This window comes from Athene cunicularia, assembly GCF_003259725.1.
Source record: "Athene cunicularia isolate RWA chromosome 15 unlocalized genomic scaffold, athCun1 chr15_part1, whole genome shotgun sequence".
Classification (NCBI taxonomy): domain Eukaryota; kingdom Metazoa; phylum Chordata; class Aves; order Strigiformes; family Strigidae; genus Athene; species Athene cunicularia.
Genome location: NW_020799121.1, coordinates 8,952,390 through 8,977,452, shown reverse-complemented (window position 1 = coordinate 8,977,452; position 25,063 = coordinate 8,952,390). Strand labels below are relative to the sequence as shown.

Below are 25,063 nucleotides of genomic sequence, written 5' to 3'. Positions count from 1 at the left end.
GTATGTTGTTAGAAGTGCTTGGATGGACTTCTCAGGAGCTGACGTCTCAAGTTCTACACTGGAAGGGGAGTACATCAGATTCTCCGTCAGAGCCTACCTTGGGACCATGCAATAGAGTTTTAGCTTACTGATATACATCAAAATGAAGATGACTCTAAGGTGGTAACTTGTGTCCTTCCTAAGAGATCTCAAAAACAGGGCAGAGCAACCTACAGTGCATACCTAGGCTTCATATATTTTAGCATTTATTTCAACAGCTACTAAAAACAGCACCCTTCACCCTGCACAGCACATCTCAGAGGAGCTGTTAGACAAGCATCTGCACTGGAGACAAAGGCCTAGGAGATGTGAATTTTCAAATGAAGGGGAAAGAAAGCCCCTTTCTTATCAATTCCTGTTTTCCCACTATAAACATTCTTGAAAGCACTTTCACATTCCTGAAACAGTATTTCCTTAGAAAATTCCATTTCTGAAAGGCAAAATGTTCCTTTATAGAGAAAAATAAAATGACACTCTGACTATGTAGTCCAGTTTAATTTTAAAATTTATCCGGTAGGAAAACTCAGAACATGTGTAAAGTTCTCAAAAAAAGAGCAACTCTTGAACAAGGCAAGGCTAACACATCTACTAGTGCTCCTGGGAAGCTCTGGTTTGGGCTGACAGCCAAGAGTGCTGCCTACAGACCGAAAGGAAGCCAGCCTCTTATCATCACATAGAAAATACCTTTGTTTCTCTTACACACAATGTTTCACTGGCTTATTACTCATGCCAGAGTCCACTGGAAATTAAAATAACAGATGAAAAAGCTCCTACTATCCTACTGAGGGCTACAATGTGAACTTGAACCAGGGATTCACAACTAGAGCACGCGCACTTCTGAGTGCATTGTGGTGCAGCTTTGAGGTGTGACACATGCATCCACAGCTTTGTAGCGCCATCTGTTTTCTCCAGTTTCATTTTGCTGTCCCTGTACAAAGCCTTTAGCCTTGCTTCATTTAAATTCCCCCTCGGCAGACAGCTGAGACAGAAAACGTCAGTACCAAAACGACAGCACATGCGAGATTTACCTGATGGGAGCTGACTCATCCCCTTTATCGAGCCAGTCCTGCGGTGGGATTATGTACATGCACCAGAGGCCCCAGTTATAGCCGTGGGCTGCATTGGCGTATTGCTGCACTTCAAAAGTGTTGTACTTGATATTGTCAATCGCTGGTAAGATGATCCGCTTTCGATCTTCTTTGATCCGGGTAAGTGCAGGTTCCACCCTGAGAACAATAAAAACAGCAGAATGTTTTACAGCCAGCCAGTAATCCCAGGTCCTGCTTTGCAGTCTGATGAAACAAAGTTCTCTAATACTGCGAGCAGTGACCCAGCAAGATGGCAGCCCATAATACAGCACAGCGGGATCGAAGACAGATCACTGTCATACACCGAAGAGGCTGGAGCTTGGTTTGGGATACTTCACAGGGCAACAGCACATGATTTATTACCTGTATGAAGCTGTACCAGAGTTTAACCACACAAAATTTTACCAAACACTTATTCTGAGGCCTGGAGACTGTCAATTCATTTTGCAGCGGACAAGTGTTGAGAAACACTAACACCAAGAGTAACTAAATGGTCTCCTAACAGCTACAGCAACAGGATGCCTGGTAGCGATTAAATACCTGCTCTGCTGACAAGGCCTGAAGAACAAAACACACACTGGGGACTGAATGAATATGAAGGTTACTCAAAGGTTTTAATCTTGTTTCCTAAGGACTGACCCTATCGGATCTAGTTTGAATGACAAATGTGGCTGCGTTATGCCTTCTAAAACCTCTTTGGTGATGAGAAGATTTCAGTTGCCAGATGGTGCAAAAGCAGGGAACTGCAGGAAATGTGCCACCGTTTCAAAAGGCTTTAAAACATCAATGTGTTTTCAACAGAAACTACATCCCAAAGTGTTTCAGGAAAGTAAAAAGCTTCAGTGCAAACATTCCTTTCTGACCAAGGTAGTCTGAAGTTGCTACGAATTTTCAGAGAAACTGATCCAAAGAGGTAGCAGACTTACATAAGGGTGAAAAGCACTTCTCAAAGCAGTATTAGAAACAGCCACAGGTTCATTCCTTTGTAACTCTGTTTCCCCTTGAAACAACGTTTGAAGATTTTGCAGAGCTCTCACATGTATCTTTAAGGGAATGGTGGTTTGCAGTGATTCACAGAGGTAGCAGGCTTTGAACACTGATCTTTTCTCGTTTTTCTTTTGTTGTTGGTTAAAAGGCAATTGTTCCTTTGTGTTTTCAAGTTTGTTACCTTATATTTTGTTTGTTATCTTATATTTAGTTCCTTATCATGTATTTTCTTGTGTAGGCCAACAAAATAGGACAAGTTATGAAAATAATTCAACCTCCATTTTCAATCTTCACTGACTCAATCTGAACTATCATAAATTGTCGAGTCTCTTCTGCAAAAAGACAGCAATTTCTCTGTACTTGAATATGGTGAAAATACTTGACTTTATGTATACAGACTCCGTATTGCTTACATGAGGTCATGTATTGCTTGCTTTCTTTTCTTTTTACCCTTCCCACACCAGTAAAAAGACACACAGATTCGGTGAAACCCTTGAGTACTGATGATAAGCCACTTACTGCAAATAAACCATCACAAAACAATGTAAAATAAGAGCATAACTGACAAAAAGACAAGGTGTCACAGCATTTCATTTGAAAAGAAGTCAGAGAGTTAAACTAGTTTTATTTGGATTCCTCTAGAAAAATGACATTTGAATCTATCTGCCAATAACAGAGCATCGAAGTTTTAATAAAAAGAATGATCACAGGTACGGTGGGAAGGGAAGAACGACATTGCAAGTTGCAGAAATTCCCCCTGGCCAGGAAGGTTATGAAAGAGATGTTCATCTCATATGCAATATGTATTATTTTGTTACTCGATTTATTCTGGGAATAAATCAATGCATCCCTCATGACTGGAATGGCCTGAGGTCTCTCTTACTCCTGCCTGCCACCTGCAATTTTTGGTGCAGTACTTCTCTTATCAAAGCCCAGTCCTGCAAGGTACCAAAGACCTCCACAGAAGCACGAAAGGGCATCAGCCCAGAGGAGGTCAGTAATTTCAGCTCAGGTTGTTAAGTACCCTTTTGGTTTTAAAATATTTCCTTAGTCAGCAGGATCATACGTTGTTTCTTTTTCCCCCTTTTTTTAAAGAACTACACCCCGGACTTAAAGGAGATTTTCTTCTTTTTTTGTGAAAGACAAGAAACAATTGAGGGAGATTCACAAGAGTGCAGTGCATGATTCAGAATGCCAATTCGCATGTTTTTTAGTCCACAGTCATGCACCCACATAAAGAGCCAATGTGACCTACTAAATCAGGATAAGCCACTTCCGTTATTAATATGAGATTATATTTATGAGATTAACTGCTTTAAAAACCAGTGGGTAGAAGGCAGAACTCTTGCAACTCCAGTAAAGCAGGGAAGAATACAGAAAAGATGCATCTGCTTTGTTCTTTCCATAATGTTATCTCTGCTCATCATCTGAGAAGCAGCAGAAGGAAGTACAGCAGAACAACAGAGATGTCAGGCAGACACCCCTCTCCCATCACAAATCAGCCTCCGTGCATATGGTAACCCCTGTGCGTATCAGCAGGAGGGTCTCCCACTCCTTTCTGGCCTCTGAAACACAGGCTTTCAAAATACCAAACAACAGGTATAGATGTCACTAATGACAGGCCACTTGCTTGACTGTAAGAAGAATCCTATTCCTCATGGTTGCAGGGAAAAAAAAAAAAAGACCTTGGAGCAGGACACTGCCCATGCGGAGCACTTGCAGCAGAAGCCTTACTGCAAAATGGACTCCAAGTTCCCTTGCAAAGCAAACACCACCCTGGGAGGTGGCCCACTCCTGAAGCCCTTGGGTGCTGATTCAACAGATTTGGTGCAGTGGGGAAGTCACAGAGCAGAGGGATTACATCCTCCAGTGAGATCTGGTGCACAACATAGGGCATGGTTGCACCTGGTGACTCCCATGGCATGCACAAACTTATTCTGTTTGAGTTAGATTTCCAGATCTGCCCTGTAAAGCAGGAAAACTGACTGCACACCTTCTGAAGCAGAGATCTGTAAATGGGTTTCCTTCGTAAGAATCAAATTCTGTCATTCACATTCACTACCATCTGATTCTGGAAACAGGTCTTTGACAAACAAGGGAAGACTTGGATTTTTTAAAACTATTTTTATCTCTCTTGTTTAGAGTTCTTTGGCCACTAAATCCTCAATCTCTCAATTATTGGGATGCTTATGTTGATACAAAGCAAGATCATTTAACTGTCACACTCAAAACTATCCCGAAGTTTCCACATTGCTTCTACAGTTCCTCCCTGTGTGCTCATTTTGCAAGTATTTTACTTTGAAGGGTAGATTGAAATTGTGCAATGAAAAAACTAGAAGAGATAAGCAATTCTTCTCCCTTAATATCAGGTGTCTGCAATAGACCCCCCACATCCAAGGTAATTGCCTTAAACTTTCATTCTCAGTAGAGAGAGGCAGGGGCTGGCACTTTTGGTAAAATACCTCTCATAATAATGTAGACACTGAAAACAGGCGAGATTAAAAATGTTCCAGGGGAGTCTATTTTGAATATAAAGGGAATTTAGCCTGCTACTTTGCAAGACAGCTTAAAATTGGGCTGTTGAAGTGTATCCCCAATAATGGTTAGAGAAAGAATGTGAAGAAAACATTTAACAGTCACTCTGATTTTCAGCCCTCAATCATATTTGTGATTGTGTTCATCTGATACTTGTGTCTTGGAAATACTAATCTGCATCCTCATTTTCTTCATAACAAGAAGAACAATCCATTCCCAGCTCTGGTGCTGCTGTCACACCAGACATCACCAAACTACTCTGGTCACTCTACAGTTAACTGAATTCCTGTGTTTTCCAGTTGTGTGGCTTACATTTATTATCACCTGACTTGGTGATTTGCATCACAATGGCAGAAGAAGGGATCTCTGGAGTGTAATACAACAGTCTGATTAAAATATGTGATGACATTTCATTAATCTCTATCAGTCTATTAATTTGAAATCTCAGGTTTCAAACTTTCATGAAATCTGAGGCATCTGAAAGCTGTCCGTGTGACAGACGTTCTGTTTCAGTCCCCTGCACTCAAGAAATGTAAATGTTGAAGATATTACTACTTCAGCAAGTGTTGCTATCTCTACCCTCAGGTTAAAGATGAAGTAAAATGCCATGCCAAGGTTACGGAGTGAATGGGTATGAAAGCAACTGCTGGAACTTCATTTTCTCAACCTCCCATTGCCCCCAGCAGAGGTGACTTTCTTCCTCTGTCTGTATCCATATGGGGAAATCACATCTCTGCAGGTATTAGAAACAGGAAAGGTTCAGTATCTGGACAGACTGCACATTTATTTAACTTCCAAAACATGTTCACATCCACAAGTAAGAGAGCAGGCTCCGAGTCACAGATGGAAAGAGAAAATCCAGTGCAGTTGTTCTCTGTTCCTTAGCAAACTGCAAACGGAGAGTCTTTTAATTAAACATCTACACCTGTGAGATTTCACAGCTTGTCTTGCCTGATCAGGGACAGCAGAAATAGCAATGGGGTATCCAGATACCAAGCTTCACCTCATCTCAGTGAGAACTACAGGAACGTTCAAATCCCAGATTCTGCCAGTGCACCCCAGCACGGCTTGTGCTCTATTTCTCTGCCTGCCAAGATCCCTAGGTAATGGCCAAAGAAGAAGGACTATTAACTTGAAAGGACTGGGTAATGGACTGTGTTTACATTGCTTATCTTGGGTAATCCATGAAATATGAGGGGGGTTTATTGCTATTCACTGCTAGCAAAGTCCAGCCTTGGAGTAGCTCTATTAGGCTCAATGGACTTACACAGTGTCTTTGTCTCTGTAAGCTGAGCTGCACATTCATCAAATCCTTTGTCAACTTTGCTGGTAATTCTGGCTTTGTCTAATTGCTTCAGGTTTTTGAAAGGATTATGATTAAATCTTTCCTAGTAATTTCTATTTTTTTTCCTAATTTTAAGCTGCTACATTATTATGTAGATTTACTCATCCTCTTTATAGACACCAGAGTTCTCTCCCTGTTTTTTTTCCCTCTTGTCTTGTGTTTTCCACGCTGCATCTGCAGAAGTCAGGTGCTCCTGGCAGCTCCCAAGACTAGAAGGACAGAGTGGAAGAGGTTGCTGAAGCCCTAGCATGTTCAACGTGCTTTGATAATGAACTGCAATATGTTGTTTGATATTTCCCTTCTGCGTGGTCACTGCTGGCAGTGAAGCAGGATTCAGCCCTGCCTGATTAGGTACATAAGCCAGATATGAATTTTGAGATTCATCTCTATTTTTCACAGATGCAAAAATAATAAGTTCCTAGCTTCTGAGTCAATGTACTTTATGGGCGCAGAGTAGCATATATTGTTAACAAGTTATTTACTGGAGCAAGAGAAAATATTCTCCCAGGCATATTCATAGGCATGATGTATTTCAGCAAACTAAATATAATCAACAGCTTCAGCTTTAAAGGTAGTGCTTTACATCATCCAGTTCTTTTTTCCACCTAATAAAAACCAAGCAGACAATTTGAGGTGGAATTTGAGTGACATAAGAAGTTCCTCCCTTCTATCCTCTCTCAAAATATTTATTTGTCAGTGTCCTCCTCTCCCTCTGAATAGATTGCTGGTGAATGAGTAAAGCCAGAAGAGAAAGGACAGTAAATTTAGTTGTCTTATAGACTCTACTAGGGTAAAGGGTATTTTCACTTGGGTTGTGGCTTTTTGAAGCAGAAATACAGTAACACACTGCTGAGGTCTCATTCCCAGGACTGAGCCCTGCGATTGACAGTGCTTGGTTGAAACTCCACAAAGCATATCACTGTCCCATGGCTTTGGTCACAAGGACATGCTGGGAGGAAGATCCACAGCAGGTGCCTTGGCAAGTGACTTACAGAAATTCTCCTGACGAATTTGTGGAAGGAATCTCTGATCAGGAGCAAATTCACAACAAAAAGATGTGTCAATTTGTCAAAGACTGTCGAGCATTATCACTAAACAGAGCACATGCGTTTCATGCATTTTATGTTTTTGCCTACCAGTGGGTCAATTTCTGGATTAACACTGGATTTTCCAAGGTGTTGAGCACCCATGATGACTTCAGTGGGAGCAATGCCAGTACTGTGGGCCTCAAAGAATAAGTGCTCCCAAGATAAACATTAGAGTTAGGAAAAGAGTTGGAAGGCAGAATTTACCCCAGAGTATAGAATAAGCCTGTAAAAAGATTGAGAACAAAGGCAGGGGTCATACTGTGATCACACGGGCTTCTCTAATCCCATTGTAAATCTATCTCCGAACACATATGCATTCTGTATTTAATACTGGGCTAATTCAGAGCAGCTCAAACCCCACGGGAAACCACAGCAAATAAAAATTGTATGCTGTTTTACATCCTTATCAGATTGCCGGAGAGTTCATGTCAGTGGGGAAGTCTGGTTTTTCACAATGCTAAAAAGAACAGCTTCTTACAGATAAAAAACAGACAAAAACAAGTTAGTAATGAGCTCCTCAGCACACATGATTATATAATTCACCTTTTTAAATATGTAAAAGCACCTGCTGACTTCAAGCAGACTTTTAAAAAGGCACAACATAGGAATAAATGCACATGATCCAAAAGAAGCCACACACACACATCACGGGCCAGATCTTATGCTGTCCAACTCTTCCACTTTAATGGACTTCACCACTCCAAGGATGCTTTGCTAATATGCACCATCTGAGGAGCGGACCCAGAATATTTTCCAGTTCTTAATTAGAATTATTGTACTAGGCATTTGACAATAAATCCCCCTATCCCCAATGTCTCTTTTTCTGCATTTGTCCAAAAGCAAATCCTTTCCTAAAGGACAGGAATTGCACAGGGAAATGTGTTAAATTCTGCCCCGTTCCAAGTGGGTAGCCAAATACCCTAATCTCTGGGTTCTTTTGAGACAAACATGTCTTTTCTTTCCTCTCCACCTCAGTGTTCTAATTTTTACTCCAATAAAAAATTAAGAACATTAAAAAATCCAATCTCTTTTCCCCCCTCTTTCACAAATCTTTTTTTTTTTTTTTTCTTGCAAAGACTTAAGGAAGAGTCCTTACAAGACATAGATGAAAGACAGCATGGTCTCATCTGCTAGATTTTATGGCTCAGTGCATTTAACACCATATTTTACTCTGGCTGTACCACTGTCAGGTACCATGAAGTAAAAACTTAACGCAGAAATGTAAGAAAAAAATATGCATAAACTGAAAGCTTATTTTGCATGTAATTTTATACGCTACCTCACATTTCACTGACAATATACATTTATCAGATGCAGACAAGCAGATCTACTGACATACATAATTCTTCACTGAGGCCAACTGAGGAATATTTCATGCAGAATGCCTTTTCTGTAAATAAGTGTTCAGAGAACTAAAAAAAATAAAAATCTCATACTCCCTTCCTCGGTCTCTAAGAGGAAGAAATTCCCCATCTGTTCTACCTGACATCTCCATCAGCATACCTGTGTGCCCGGGGAGGTTTCAGACCTGCAGCCCCCAGCCAGAACTGAGAGAACTCAGCATAAACGCCTGCTGGGGAGTTAAAGATCAGCTCTTTGGCTGCCAAACCTGAATAGCTCTTTTCTGCACCACTGAAAACCAATGAGGATGCTTCAATGAACACTCTAGGTTGTTTAGGTAGATGAATAGTTGAAGTTGCTTTTCTGGCATGTCCTCTGTATGTAAGCTGGCACTGTCCCACGAATCTGAAAGGCTCTCGTGGCTTATGTTGGATGCTTCCCTCTTCGCTCAGATAATATTAGTTCACTTTTTCTATCTAAAACACGTATTCCGTTAAGTTACCAAACTGATCCTAAGTGATGGTAGAGGCTTTGGGTAAGAAAAAACTCCCTCAATAAACATATGTCCTTTCCTTTGCATTTGCATAAAAAAAACTTCCCACATCAAACTTAGCATGGTACCAGGGATGCTGCAATGAACCGTGTCCTGAGCAGAAGCGATAGGCTTGACCCCTCCGGAGGGGAGGGACTGCGCAGGAGAAGGACTGAAAATGTAATTTCACCCTCACCTTCCGCTCTTCCATCACTAGAAGGAAAAAACTACCCGGACCTTGCCAGGTCCCTGAAGAGCCACCTGAGCTTGAACAGGGAGGATGGGGAGTTTACCCGCTGGTAAAGATTGGCTTCCAGTACATTGCATGAAAATATTAACAAGAGAGCTTCAAACTCAAAACATCTTGTGACTTTGCCCTACAAAAGCATAACCATGTCTCTGTTACAGGGTACTTGGGATAACCAAAGTCAGTAGAAGATTAGAGGAAAACAAATTCCTATGGCCTTTAGAAATAGGAATGGATTTAGAAATGGATTCCTCAAGAATCCATTGTTTATGTCCACTGCAGCAAATTGCACTACATATTACAGTATAAAATAGCATCTGTGAAGTGTCAGCCAAAGACCTAGGGATCTTGATCTTTAGCTCTTCTTAGTTCATTAAAATACAGTTTTCTATATTTTTTAAATCACTGCCAACCTCAGGGATAATCCATAATGATGGGATGTGTGTGGCACAATCTGATGGATACTGGGCTTATATTACAGGTCCTCTTTTCCATGTCGGGCTGTCTCTGTCTCTCTGGTATATTGAAATATTTTGATTAAATCCTCTTACTCCACTGCTTCCTTATTGATACTCCTTTGTCTGGCAGAATTTTAATTACTACAGTACTGCATAACTCCATTCAGTGCTCTGATACTACCTCTGTGATAGGAGCAAAAGCAATTCCTAAGATAGAATGCAAGTATAATAGTCTATCATTATGTCTTCTTTTATGGCTCCTAGCACCCTCTTTATGGCTGCTAATCTATTGTGGTCTCTGCCTTTCCCTTACTGATTTCTGCTTTCCTTCACTCAATGTGTCCTTTTTCTCACCCAGAGAATTAACACCTAATCTCTGCTATCTCTCTTTCCTGATCCCAGATATAATGTAGTGAAGTTCCTTTCTCTTTGTCACGTTATTCTTTCCCCACTCTCAAAGTCAGGAGTCTATATAACACTCTACATCTTAAGCACAAAATTAACAGCCAGAATGCAATGGTCTGTACTCAGTGTTACCATGTGTTGCTTAATGCACAGTGGGTGGACCTAATACAAAAGTCAGAGCAGGAATGCTGAAATCTTCAGAGGACTGAAGGGAAAACAACTACACAAGCTTAAATATGCCCTCAAAGAGATTTTCATACCTATTGCATCTGCTGGGTTGCTGACTCTAGATGCTGACTCCTATTGACATTAAGTAACCATTAAAACCAGACAAGGTTCTACTGCAGGACAGGTAGAATTTTTGCATTGTGAACTGTACACGTACATTATCGTGTAATTTTAATTTAAAATTCCATTTGAGAATTAATGGTAATTGCCTCCATTTCAGCTAGTCCTCTCCACTTTTGCTCTCATAGGAGCAGTATTGGCTCACACTATCAAAAGCCTTAAGGGGAACAGGTCAGTAGAAAATCTCTGCTCTGCGCTAATACATTTCAACACCTGAGAAGCAAAAAGCAGCAATTAAGCACAGCAAAATAAATAATTCAATAGTTAATTTGACCTGCCAGGTTGTAGAGTATTTTTTTTTATATCCTACCAGATTGTATTTTAGTTTAGAAGAAGTGTCCCTGGAGAGTAATGCTGTGAGAGCCTGTAAAATGCTGTAGTGCAATATAAGGCAAAAGCTCACCCATAAATGGGGCAACTATTGTTTAAAGGAAAGTTTTGTTGTTGTCAGAGTCCTGCATATTTCATGAGAAAGTGATGAAGTCCTCCTCTGATTCTTTATGAATTAATCTGCCAACTGATTAGGCAGGTAAAGCAGCCATAGATTGAAAGACTAAAATTGCACTGCAGGTACTTGACTTTTAGATGGAACACAAACCAAACAGAAAGGTAATGCTCTTTTCCGTGGTAAAAGAACTGGCTTCCTTTTAATTGCCTTGCAAATAATCCATAGACAGCTTTGAGTGGGAGCAATCCACATGGCCTCTGAATACATGAATATACATTGAAAATGGGGGGAAATATTCATGCAAGATGAGACTTAGTAGGAGAGTAAAACAGCAGTACTTTAACAAGATACTCCCGCATGGCTATCAAGTTTATATGGTTATGGAGTAGGGGAAATGTTAACCTAGTGGGAAAAAAATAAAGCAGTCCAGATGGAAGGACTTCCAGTCCCTCCTAGTAAAAGAAGATGAGATGAAAATTGAGATGACAGGCAACTGCATGTGCACAGGTGGACAGAATTAAAAGTAGGGAGAAACAGATAGAATAAGGTTTGAGATGGCTGTCAGCAGCCCCAAAGGTTGAGGGAAGCAACGGGAGAAGCACCAGAAGGGAACACTCTGAGCCTCCACGTGCAGCTCTGAATCCGTGATGCTCCTGGGCACATTTGCAGTTCTCATTCGTCCTCTGCAGCTACTCCAGAAGCCAAGTGGTCTCAAAGCAGCTGCAGACTGGCTCAGCAGTATTACTGAGACTTAAGCACACTTGTTGAAAGGAGAGTACACCAGGGAGGATGCAGTAAACATAAACACTTTTTATCTCCGATATACACAAACTCTCATTTACTGAGTAGTCTAGGTTCTTGCTATGCTGATTTCAACCTTTTCTGACATTAATGCAAAGCAGTAAGGTTAAAAAATAAACCCAAGCAAACTCAAAAGCAACCACAAAACCCTTTCCTGCTTATTGACACCATTGCCTAACTCCTCTGGGTACTTCAGTAAGATCTCAATGTCCTTTATACAAGTGATAATAAAATTCTCATCAAAGCTCAGAAAACGGCAGCTTGGGCAGGACAAGCACTGGGAACAGCGCCCAGAGCATGCTCTCCCCAGAGCCCGATTCTGTCCTGTACCTGATATTACCCTACATGAACATTTGCAACGATTTGAAAGTTCTAGTTGCTTTAAAAGTAAATAAATTAATTAAACCAGCTCTTAAGCTTCTAGAAAATAACTACAACTGCTATTATAGTCTTTCATAGTCCCGGGGAAGAAAACGGACTGAACATAAACCAGGTCCACTACAAGACACCTTACTGCATCTTCCATTTTATAAGGATATTCATGAACATATAAAACTAAACACTCCACTCCTTTGCAATTAAGTTTCTCTCTGGTTGTAAGGACAGCTATTTTTAGTTTTAATTTGGGGATATCTCCCAGAACTGCAGAGCATAATCAGCTCCACCATAACCCTGCATCATCATTATCAAATACCAGCCTATCTTTGGAAAATACACATTTTACATACCGAAGGTCCCAGTAGCCCTTTTTCAGCTGACTGTACATATCGGTTCCTTCAATTCCGACTTCCAGTAATGCCAAATATTGGCCACTAAGTGGTGCTACAAAGATTTACTCCAAGTGCCGATCTGGCCCATTAAACCCAAAACTGTGCTTGCCAGTCAGTACTGCTCCCTTGCAAAACAAAGGGGATGAGGAAAGGCGTGCTAATTTCAAGCCCCATTAAAAACGAAGGAAATCATTCAGTGTTTCCCTCAAATGCAAATGCAGGAAAATTTATGAGGAAATCAGATTGGTATTCAAGTTTCTAAGGAGAAATGATAGAAAATGACAAGGACATTAAAAAAAGTACTTGAAAGCACGCATCTGCCTCCAGCCCAAGAGTCTCCTTAACGGTGTCTCCCCATTTAACTGCTTTGGAGGTTTCATATTCATTGTGGTTTAAATTACTTCTCCCTCCACTGAGCTGTACTATAGCAGGCACAACAGCTTTTTTTTTATGGATCTGCAGCCATTGCAGAAGATTGTCGGCATTGTTGCAATAATCAAGAATATTATTCAAAAGTAATTGCTAATGCGGTAACACCAGCCTACAGCTGTCTCATCCCTACAGTTTTTCAGCTTCCCTGTTGCTGAGCAAATCTCTTTCACGGGCTTTGAGACATAGGGCACAGTGTGGGAACAGCCAACAACTTACCAGCCAATGTTGAACTCAACGTGAGCATCAAAGAACCCAACGACAGGAGAGGTTGCTGCTTTCCAGCCTTGGATTCTGGCTCGAATCAGTCCTTCTCGTTTGTTATTGCGCACTATTTTCACCAGACCTGGATATCTTTTATTGACATACTGGTCCAGATTAAATTTTAGCTCAACTGCAGGACAAAAAAACCACACAAATACTCAGAATAAAAAAAGCCTTGTTATGTTTTACTTTGATTTATTCTGCAACAGAAATGGAAAGACATCCTTAAATATTCCTAAACCCTTAGGCAGTCTCACAGACACAAACCAAGTACCACAGTTTTGGCGTGGACCACTTCAGGTGTATCAGCTCAGAGAAAGTCTCTATGCATCAGAGACTTGCACGGGTTTAATATAGCCTGATGGATTTGAGTATTGTTTTGAGGAGGTAGTTTGTCTAAGTGTTTTTAAATAATTTCTATTCTAATTCTCTGATGATGTGCATTAGGTTATACCTGGTCTCTGGAGGAGCAATTTAGACCTTACAGCAGCATAACATGGGAGAGTCGTGACTCTTTTTTTCCTGAATTATGTTGTCCAGTAAGAGTTTGAAAATAACCTCAATGAATTTTTGGTCAAGACCTAATTCGGATCACAGTTCACTTCCCTTAATTTTAAGGGTTTTCCCTTAAATATAATTAAGAATCCTCAATACCAGGCTTCTTCCCTGTTGAACTAAATGGATATTGAAGATTTCAAATAGACTTTTTCTCTTTTGTTCATTTTCAGGCATTCCACCACAGATGGAGCAGAACTCATTCACTCCTTTATTCAGCTTCATTTCAATAGGCTTATAAACAGGCAAATTACCAAAATTGTCTCTATTTTTTTAAACCAATCTAGTTTGGTAATTCCTTTACACTGCAGCTTATTCATAATGAGGCTTTTAGTCAAATATATTTATTAGGAAAACTAGTAGAAGCTTCCAGGACATCAGAAGCCTCATTCTTCTGATCTATATTACACAGTAGAATCATTATCATTGGAATCAAAGACCTGATAAATCTCCAGTTATCTACAAGGATGACAGAGAAAAGCCATATAAGAGTTCACTGAGAAACAGTGAATCCAATTCTTCTCTGTATTGAATTGACTCAAACACTCATATAATTACTCCATAGGTTACACTGCCATAACAGTAAGCAAAATTGGACAAAAAGTTTCTTAAATCTATAAGTTTTAGAAGTTATTTTTGGTTTAGTGATTTGCTCTCTCAACCCTCCTTTCTCTTCAGGGACCTCAAAGAGGAACAGCAACTTGAAATACAGATTTAAAGCTGCTCATCTGTGGAGGAAATGCTTGAGATTTATTTTAACAAATAGGGCTCGAGAAGATGCAACAGTTCTAGAAGTTTAACGTGTAACAACCTAAAACACAACATTCACTGCTAGTCAGCTGTCTCCTGAAAGTTCTTCAAACCCAACTGTCCTGTGAAAGATGTTGATCAATAGCACACTATATCCTCACCAATACTGTGAGTTTTGATTGCTGTAACAGAAGTGTTATTTTTACATTAATGAACCAGATGACCTGAAAGTTGCATGTCCTTTGTGCTCATTCTGTTTCATTCTCATAGTCTTAATTTATTCCCTACCTAAAAAAAAAAAAAAAAAAAAAAAAAACTCAATCTGATATTATTAACACCTGTTAAATCATGAAGAAGCCATGTGAAAAAGTAGAAACTATCTTTAAGAAGAATCTGTAGCCCCGCTTTTCTTTGGAAGCAGAATTTAAACTTTTAGTCTATTAATAACAATATTCCTCTGGATGTGAAAATTTGGAGAAAAGTGTCATTTCTATATTAAGACTGCCTATATGAATGTCATTCATCCTGTGAGGGTTTCAATATGATCAGCAGAACATTATCCACATAATGTTTATTTGTTATACAAATAGCTAATATTACTCACCGCTTTGTGCAAGTGGCTCAATCAACCCTCACACTGACAAACACAAACTCTTGTAGATTCTGCTGACTTCAATAGAGGTATGTTAATTTGCACCAACTTATGATCTAGCTTATTAGCTATAAATCATGTATGGCCTTCCTCCTCCAGCTGTTTAAATGCAGAATGACTCAATGATGTTTCATCCTAACATTTTAAAAAAATAATTTCAGCTAGTAGTGACCAAACTCCCTTTGATTTAGATTTCATGTCCATTAACCACATGGGATACAGTACTTAGAGGAAAAGTTATGTATGTTCACCATTGTCACTGTTGTCATCCACCAGAATGATCTCCTTGAGCAAGTGTGATGGGGTGTGATTCACAACGCTGTGCACAGAGCGCAGGATGACTGAGAGTGCCTCGTTTACAAATATAAAGACGACAGAGATCTGGGGCAGGTCATCTGGATAGGTCATCTGTTTGCACCTGGAGAGAAGAAGGAAAGAATTAAAACCCAAGCAGCCACTGGAAGGTAAAATACACTGAAGAGTGTCCTCTACTCATCGCTCTCCAGCATACAGGGACTTGAAGGCTTGGTTCTTTCTAACCCCAAAGGTGTGGTAAAAGCTGAAAAGAAGCAACGCAGCTAGGAGCGGCAAACTTTCCATCAACTCAGTGAAAACCAAAGTGTATCTGCATGCACAAAGACTTGTAGCAGCTCTCATTCTCTATAAAGTTAAAAGCACCCCTTGAAGACCAAAGGAATATCAATGACTTTGCTCAAAAGTTACCTGGAAAAGGCCCACAATACTATTGCCTGTCTGTGCTCCCAGGGGAACCATCACAAGGTCTGCTGTTAACTCATAATTAGATCTCATACTTTCAAAACCAGTATTCACTTGAGCAACTTCTGCATTTGCCCACACAAAGAGCACTTGCCACCCTTTCTAATTTTGTAGTTTGTTCAGTAATATCAAATGCATGATATATGTTTTACGAGCATGCACTCGCTGAAATATTTGCAACATAGCGCTGCTCCATCTGAAACGTCACCTTGACAGGCAGCTGCATCCTTAAATTCACAACTTCCTTTTGTGCTTGCTCCCTGATGCATGTATGTTGCCCTAGATCATTTTGAGAGGAAAAACTGAGGCCTGGATAAGTCACACAGCACAGAGCAGAGTCTCCGCTTCCCAAGTCCCCAGCCCATGCCCCTCTGTAATGTCATGCTGCCTTATTTAGTGGAATTCTCTCTCACTAGTAAAGATGCTAACTTAAAAAAATTACCTATGTGTTCTCACAGTCAAAAGTCATTCGGAATTACCATAGCAATTACTGAACCTGCTCTCTAAAATACTGCTAATGATATCACAGGAAATGACTTTTCCTGCTCTTATCAAACTTTCTGACCTCTTTGCTCATTACTTTGGCATAACAGTCCCTTTTTTTTCCCCACTGTCAGCAGTCATGGGGATGGGGAGAGCAACAAATGCTTGACTGTTGGGTAACCTCTTGAAATCAGTTATGAATTCTACTAAAGTGCAATTATTCATAATTCCTACTCATCCCAGCACTGTTTTCTCAGAGACCTGAGTACTTGTCATTGATTACAGTGTTACCATAGCTACTTACTAGCAGCTTGCTGGTGGCCTGTACCATACAGAGGGCCACTATGTAAAACTTCTGTCTAAGCAGTATTCTTACACAATCTAAAGCCAAACCTGGAATAAAGATGAGATTTACAGGAGGTGTGAATTTTCTGACACAGCCTCCTTTTTGCATTTTTTTTTGACTCTGACTTTCCTCTTGACCACACCAACATATCAAAGTCGTCCATCAGGAATACTTCACTAAGAGGAAAGAACCATCAGCTAAAAACATGGACCTTGCAAAATTTCCCTTGATGAGGGACATCTCTGATCTAACAGCAATTTGCTTCAGGGCCTCACTTGTATCAGCAGGACATAGCAAATTGCATCCCAGTAAATCAGACTGGTACCCAAGGAGTGGGTGCATTGCTGGTGGAAGTGAGGAAGAGGAGGGAGCCCACCCCAGGCCATGCATCCTGGTGGGATCCTACATCAGCACTCAGAGCTAGCAGGAAAGAAGGGAAGCAAAGAAACCAGGTAGCCAAAGCAAGGAGGCTGTGGCCATGAAGGATAAGGAGGAGGAAGTGCAGTGAGAATGAGAGGGCAGTCAAAGCAACACTTGCCATGCAGAGGGACAAGCAATCAAAGGAAAGGTAGGATGAACATAAATGTCAGAAGCAGAGGGGTATTTGGGGAAGGACCAAAGTATTTTGCCTATAAAAAAACAGGGAACCACTGAGATAGTACAAGTTCTCAGTGGATTAGTCTGGACTTCCTTCATCTTCTGATCAAGAAGTTTTGGTGAACTTTTCTGGAGCAAAAAGTGTTTGTTTTATTGGTAAGTGGACTGAAACACCTGGGTACATAGCCACACATTCCTGTCCAGACTGAAAGGCTGAGTAGAACTAATCCCCAGTGCAATTCCTCCATCCTCCCACTTATATTCTTAGAAAATCGGTATTTCTAATCCAAGCTTTAAAACCAGCACACCTAAACCATAACCTCCACTTTTATTTGCTCTTCATCATATTAAATCAATGCATTATTATCCTCAGTGTGACTCTCACCAGTTCACAAGACTTTTCATTCCTTAGTTCTCAATGATTACTTACATTATGGGGCATCATGGACTGCTTTAGATAAAAGGCTGTGTTGAATTTGTTATCCCACCAGGGTTAAGTCATTCCTATCACTTCTCACTGCAACCTTCCTACTGCCAGTTCTCCCTTTTTGCTGTTAGCAGGACATAGTTGAAAAACTGTATATGTCTGCATTTTGGAAAGAGTGCTCCAACCATTCCATATTAGAATACCTTGGGTACCCTCACTTCAACAGGAACATCTAGAAGGGCAAAGGCAAACCTCAGAATTTAGTAGTGGTTTAAAAGCTGTCATAATTTTATTTATTACAGCAAGGATGAAGAACAGCAAAAGAAGCTGTCCAGCTGAGCAGACTTTTCAAAGTACAACAGTGATTTAAGAGTTTATTTCCTACAGACTTCCAGTCAACCTTGAACTCCCAACTCCTTAAGTCACTTCAGAAAATGAGATGGATGTGCTGAGGTAGTCAGGAGAAAGTACTGGTCCACTAACAAACACTTCTGATGATATCGGAGAACACAAGCAATCCCAGTCAAGGGGCCTTTCCTTAAAAATCAGTGGGTGCTTAAGTGCTTTGTTGGATTGTCGCCCAAGTGCTTCCCAATGTATTCTGTAATTAGATACCAGCTGAAGCAATTTACAGTTAATACTTACTTAATTCCAAGAAACTCTAACCAACAATTGACACTCTAAGCCAAATAGTGACATTAGCAAGTCACACGCAAGGATGCTCTACCATCAAAGCACCACCATGCCCACTGTCACCTTACAACATTCTTGGCAAGGTGCTGAGAGCAGACTGAGCGCATTGCAGTGGAACATTCAGTCACCTGTGCCGGTATGACAGGTTGAAAAAGTCAGAGTGTCAGGAGGACAAGGTGCAGCCCTTGATTCTGGCTCTGGAGCATGGCAGCAGGAGAGAGGTCATTCCAGAGGTCATTCCAGAGAAGTCCCAAGAAAATTAAGGCTATAACGAGCTTAGTGACTTTTAATAAGGTATAGGGCATCCTCTCAGAAAATGCTTGGAGTAGCAGCCTGGAAACAGAAGGAAAACATCAGGCAAGAAATCTATGAGCTAACAATGGAGGAGCTTAACATGAGACTAGTCACTGTTATTTTTTATTTTGAGAAGAAAAGTAACCAGAAAGCGAAGACACCAAACTGTACTAAGGTGTCCTAGCCAGACAAAACTTGATATGCTTCAATCTGACCACCAAAGGACTTTGCTAAGAAATGAAGAAAACACCCATTTCTGGCAGACCTGACAGAGTGCAGTAACGTGCTGGGGTGTTTAAGGCTGCCCTTCTCAGGGAGCAGAGGCTTGTCTGCCCTGCTCAGGGAGCTCGCAGCACCAGCACTATGCCCAGCACTCTGCCAGGGAAGGGAGCTGGGTACCACCATGGTCTCCACTTCTCTGTACTAGGTCTGTTCACATTATGAACTGTGGCAATCAGGCAACTGAGAACAATTACAGTAATTGATAGCTGAATCTTGGCCTCATTAACATCTGCCTAACACTACTGAGTCTGGGAAGATACATTTGACCTCTGTGGTAGTAATGATGATCTAAGCTGGCCAGGCATAGCTCACATTTAATATTAGTGTGATTCTAAATTAGTATTATGAACTGTCATCAGGTCTCACAGTGTACGACCAGCAAAGGACTTCAGGTCGGCCTGAGAAGCAGTGCCTCTCTCCAGGGCAGATAGGTATGCTGCAGAGAAACACACTGCTGGATGCATTTAGCACTAGTGCTCCCACGCAAAGAATGAGGATGCCATGGCTAATCATTTCCATGGACCAGCTGAGGATGGATTGGACCTAATTGTGAAACAGCCCTTCAGGCGCCTTTGTGCAACATGCCAAGCATCAAACCTGAGGCATCCTGCTGTTGTCTTGGGAAGAGTCTTTGCATGTCCTTGCTCTGTGTTGGCTACTGCAGAGCTTGGCTGGCAACCCAGAGATATTTCTTTTGTATGTGACAGAGAGCTTGATGTCAGATCCTTCTTCCCTACTCTAAAGAGGATTTTCACTCATTCTTTCCCTTCAATTGAACCGATTCCTTAAATGAATATTTCTCAGCCAGACCCATGAGCCCAGTTGTGACCACTGTCTATGCAGGCATAAGAAAACAGGAAAGGCTCTTCAGCTTGCAGACCAGAACCGTGGAAAAAAAACCCTATGTACGAACACCAAAAAAAAGTCATCAATTAGAAACTGGGAGAACGAGAAAATAAAAAAAAACTTCTCTCAGCTGTATGAGCCCACTCATGACAGTCCTGTGAACTCGTAGACAATGAAGAGAGGGGAAATTTTCTTTTGTCTGAACCTTCATTCCCTGGTAGCTGTATTTACTCTACTTGTATCTGATTCAGTGGAAACATGGGAAGTCCTCTATTTATCAGAGCAGGTCTTACTGAGCTGGTCTTACAGAACTGGTCCATTTGAGTTGTACTATTTTTTGTGAAGGGCTGACACTACAGCCATGCAGGTAGTTCAGCATTACGAGGGAAAGAATAATCCTGCCTTCTCTCCTGTCTGCATACTTGCTAAACTCCAAAAATGAGTTTTGCTTGAAGACCTTAATAAAGTTTGGAAATGGATTAGGCAATGCATTTAGAGATTTCTGACAGCTTTACCCTTCAGGAAGAAATGCAAACAAAATTAAAGCTGCTTCATGAATCTTTAAAGTATTTAATACAAGATATGTTTTTCCAATGAACCACTGGGATGGATATGACTGGGTTTCTCTCCTTCAGAAACTTGATGAAATTTCTGGGAATGAAGAAACCTCCTCTGCAGTTCTAGCACAAAGAACCTCCAATATGCTCCATACCTTGAAAGCTGCAAAACAATCTGCGTTCATGTTTTATAGCCACAGCAGGGGAAAGAGGTGCAACGGCACTTCATCGGGTACATGATCAATGAAAGGACAAAGATAAATATTAAAAAGATTATTGAATCCTTGCTCGTTAATGCTAACAAATACTACTTTTAATCACCAGGTCAATGTGTGTTTTGAACCCAGTTAAATCAAAGGCTCAGAGTAATCTTACATACATGGTTACTTTTTGCTACCTAAATGCTGCTGTGACTTCTGTAGGCACAGATGATTTACAACAGCTAAATCACTACATTTAGTGGCTAGTTCAATGCCCGATTTCTTTCTCCAGAAAACCACCGAGGCTTTGCAGCTAGTGCTAGATGTAACTGTAAATTTCAGATGCAGAAATAAACTAGCATTACATTCTTGTTCTGCATTGGCACAAGAGTGAAAATGTGACCAGCTGCAAACATCTCCTTCCCCAGCATGGGATTCAACTGCTGACCAGTCCACGGCAAAAGCAATGACAGGCCACAAAACTGATCAGCTTCATGGATCATGAATCTGTCAGGCACACGGCTCCAACTCCTTCCTAATTAATTCTCCTTCTCAATAGAAGGTGTTAACTGTATTACGCCATGACATTCTCCTTCTGTTAAGGATGGATTTTTCTGCCCTATCCAAAAAAGAAAAACCAAACTAAAAACCAGTAAATTTTTGAGTTCAAGACTTGCTCTTGCTTTCTCCTCCTGTTCTGCAGCTCAAGGACAGCATTTGCGAAGAATTGTGAGAGAAGCAACACATTATATTTACAACTAAGGTAAAAAGAAAAGCAACAGTTTTCAGAAGAAGCCTAGAAAATATGGTGATAACAGAAGATAACTTTTTACCATGGCTATTTCTCCACAGTCTGTGTTGCCTTATGGAACAGCCTCCAATTTGATTTATCATAAAGAATAAAAATCAACACCACTTCCCCTTTCCTGAATTTATTTGGGGTAGCACAGATACGAGATACAGTGAGATTCTGGTTGGTGCTGCGAGCTTGGTAGTCTAGGCAGCTCCAAAAAACCATCAACACTGATGAACAAAGGATTTGGTGGGTCAATTTCCGGCCCTGAGCGACAGCTAAAGAAATTGGGATAGTTTTCCCTCCACCTCTGCAAGTACTGTAACACTCCTGGCAGTATTTGGACATTCAGCATTAATGCTGATTTCCTGAATTCATCCAGTTTTGGGGTCCTCAGCAAAGAAAGTATTTGTCAAAGCAACAAAGGCCAACATTGAGCTCTACTGCCTGATTCTTCTTGAAAGAACAAACTAGATGACAGTTTTGCAAGAATTAAATGTAATGCCAAAGAAATGACTGCCCTCTCTATTGCTTGAGAGATCATCTTCATAGTACACATTATTTAAAACACTCATCTGTCAGGACTTTACAGTCTGTAAGTGGTCAGGTTCCCTGAATAACTTCTACCTGACTTCAGTTGCTCCCTTGGCCACCCTCCACGCAGCATGTCCTCGGCAGTTATCCCTGAAGAAGTTAATTAAAATAAAGACATGTCCTCAACTGTTCCCGAGTACAAACTGTGTCTGTTCCTCCTCTCACAGTGTTTCAGTGCTTCATATTAAAGGGGAGTCAGGGGAAGTCAGCTAAAATAGTCTGTCCTTCAGCTTTTCTCATACACAGTCATGCTGATGGTCATTTTCAGGATTATATAAATTGAGCTCTTAAATCTACTCCATACTGTGGGAATTCCCAGCAGATTTTTCACATCTCTTTGACACATTTTTCCTTGTTTTGCATCCAAAAGTCTAAGAAATAAATCACCCACATTCATCAGAAAGGAATCAGGCCAAATCCTTTTTTCTGTGCTAATCTCAAACTCTTCCTGTATCAAGGAAAAGTGTCCTTTAATATCAACCAGAAACAAATGGTTGCAATACACCTTGAGTTTACCAGCACACATCTGGTCCTGGGAATTTCCCACATTCCTGGGCTGAACAACTGGACTTCATGCCTGTAGGATTTGCAGAATGAAGAATAGCAGCAGCCTTTTAAAAATAAATGTCTTTTATACCTTAGAACTCTCTCTTCTCTGTCCTATCTCCTAGACCAAATTTACAGGGATTTCTGTCCTGTAACACTTCCATGAAGGAGAGAGACCTTTCAAGCTGGGATACAGGCAGTTCCATGGGTAGGTTAAAGCTCCCCATGAAATTGCAATAATACACATGGGACAAGTGTTTCCTGAGAATCAAACATGAATTTTTATTCCTTTTCCATTCTTTTTAAATTCCAGGCCAGTACAACTGGACTAATTTCTCTGCACAAAAAAAAAATCCAACACACGTTTATATATTGGTGTTTAAACACACTCGATGATCTATTTGGCTTAATTCCTCCCTTCTCTATGACAAATTATTTCATGTATATGGTAGAAAGCCCTAAGAACTGCCAGTCAATGACTGATAGCAAAATATATAAGCACAGTTAACACATGCAGCATGAAGATGGCCCCACTTGTAAAGAATATTCACCCTTACATTTAGGATTATTAGACTCTCTAAATGTAGCTGCCACACACATAAATAAGAGGCCTTACATTTCAGTGAGCTATTTCTGACTTTCCTCAGGCAAACAATACCAGAAACTTGCCATCATGTCTAATATTCATATTGATTTATACATATAAAAATGCTCAAACTAGTTCCAATCACTTTGAAACAAGCCCCAACATGAAAAATGGCTAAAAGATCATGCTCAGATCCTTCTGTAGTAAAAAGTATTCGCCTTTTTTTGGTAACTTAACTTGAGTCACTAATATGTTTTGAAATACCATCTGTAAGAAATTTCCACTCTATCCCCTAGTGTGCCCATTCAGATCTGCCTGTGGCTGTATGCATGCTGCATCACAAAGCATTAGGCTGATTGGAAATTAATGGAGAAGCTGAAATCTGCTTTCAAATGCTTTTCAGAAATCCCCAAGGAAAATGTATCCCCCATGTGACTTTATTTTTAATGGTGCTGCACTTAAAGTTTAAGGAAGAGCCCAACTAAATTCCAAGTGACATTTTTCTGCCTCATTTTAGGTGATTAAACACTAATGGCTTATTTAGATTTGTCAAGTGATTCTCAAGATTTCTGAAAGATGCTGGTTCCTGTTCCAGTTGGATTTTTAGCTCGCATCCTTTCGAAGTAAAAAGTAGACAAGAGTTGTCTTAAAAAAAATAAACATAAAGATTGTCTTGCAAAATTCTGCTTTGCAATTGGAGAGCTGTTTGAACCTGAAGTGAAATGTAAACATCAGTGAAACCAATGAAGTGATACTAAATAAAGGCAAATCTATAGGCATTTTGCCAGTTCACAATAGCAGTGCTTTGATTTGAAGTTCTTGCCAGCAAAATAGATTCAGAAAACACAATGGTTTTTGCAACTTTCTGAAACTGATTTCTGGGAACTATGCCGCCTATGGAGGAGAGAGAACATACTCTCATCTCAGTGCTTCGCCAAAACCTCATATTTCAAATAGGGAAGGTTCACAAAGAGCCATTCAAGAAGCCAGAAAATGTTTTCTAGGGTGCATTCACAAAATTGGCTGCTACCCCGTGGCACCACTTCTTGTTCCTGCCACCAAGGGTCATTACTCTCCAGCTAGCAATGTGATGTCAGCTATTCAGCTGCGTTTCCAACAGCGATTTCTAGCAGATTTCCCATTAAGAAGTACTCTTCTACTCAAGGTGATGCATCAAGATCCCCAAAAAGGATATTTATGGCAAAGGAAAAATTAATCCCAGCATGTCTGCAGGGAGTGAGAAAATAACAGCCCAGATATCCAAAAGTTGACTACATATCTTAAGATACCACCTTCTCTGAAATGTCTCTCCTATTGCACTCCAAGTCCATTCCAGACGTAAGGTAAAAATAGTGGAGTGGATGAAATCAAAGGAACAGTTTTCAATAAATAATGTATAAGAACAAACCTACCATTTTCCATTTGCACAGAACACTATGCTGTACCCTTGAAGCTATTTGTTATTCAGATACTATGTAAATACACACAGTTATTCCTGACTATTAAAAAATTTACTGCAAGTATTTAATATAAAAAATTCAAGGTACTTTTGTTTAATTTTTAGGATCTCAATCCCTCAGCTGGTGCTGCTGGTGCTGGACAGAGGCTGAGTATCCCAGTGTTATCTAGAAATGTAGGGCAATAAAAAAGTTTTCAAGGTAACTGCTGCAGAGCTCTTCACGGATTTCATTACAGGTTGGTTGTCACGTTGCAGTGTGGTGGTAAGGAGGAGGGTAGAGGAATGCAATCATTTTCCACTATTACTTCAGCTAACAATGTTTTTTATGTTCTTGGGAGGGCACACAACAATGTTTGGCAAACAATCCTTTCTTTAATAGGCTCCAGTATATTTCACAGGAGACCAGCTTTAATCTCTGGTCAAATCCAGTTATACAGCAGAATGTTTCTTTCTATCTATGTACAAATACAGGTTGGTTGGAGGAGTAAACAACCAAATGGG

General features: G+C 40.4%; 1 protein-coding gene across 3 annotated transcripts in view; it reads right to left on the bottom strand.

The window, feature by feature from the left end:
- Positions 1 to 25,063, bottom strand: part of GALNT9 (polypeptide N-acetylgalactosaminyltransferase 9) — a 155,646-nt gene that overhangs the window by 87,290 nt on the left and 43,293 nt on the right. For all 3 annotated transcript variants that reach the window (XM_026859670.1, XM_026859671.1, XM_026859672.1), the window contains 3 exons: positions 15,334 to 15,500; positions 13,081 to 13,255; positions 1,068 to 1,265 (listed from right to left, as the gene is read on the bottom strand). In XM_026859670.1, coding sequence (XP_026715471.1) covers positions 1,068 to 1,265; positions 13,081 to 13,255; positions 15,334 to 15,500 — 540 coding nt within the window. The remainder of the gene's footprint in view (positions 1 to 1,067; positions 1,266 to 13,080; positions 13,256 to 15,333; positions 15,501 to 25,063) is intronic.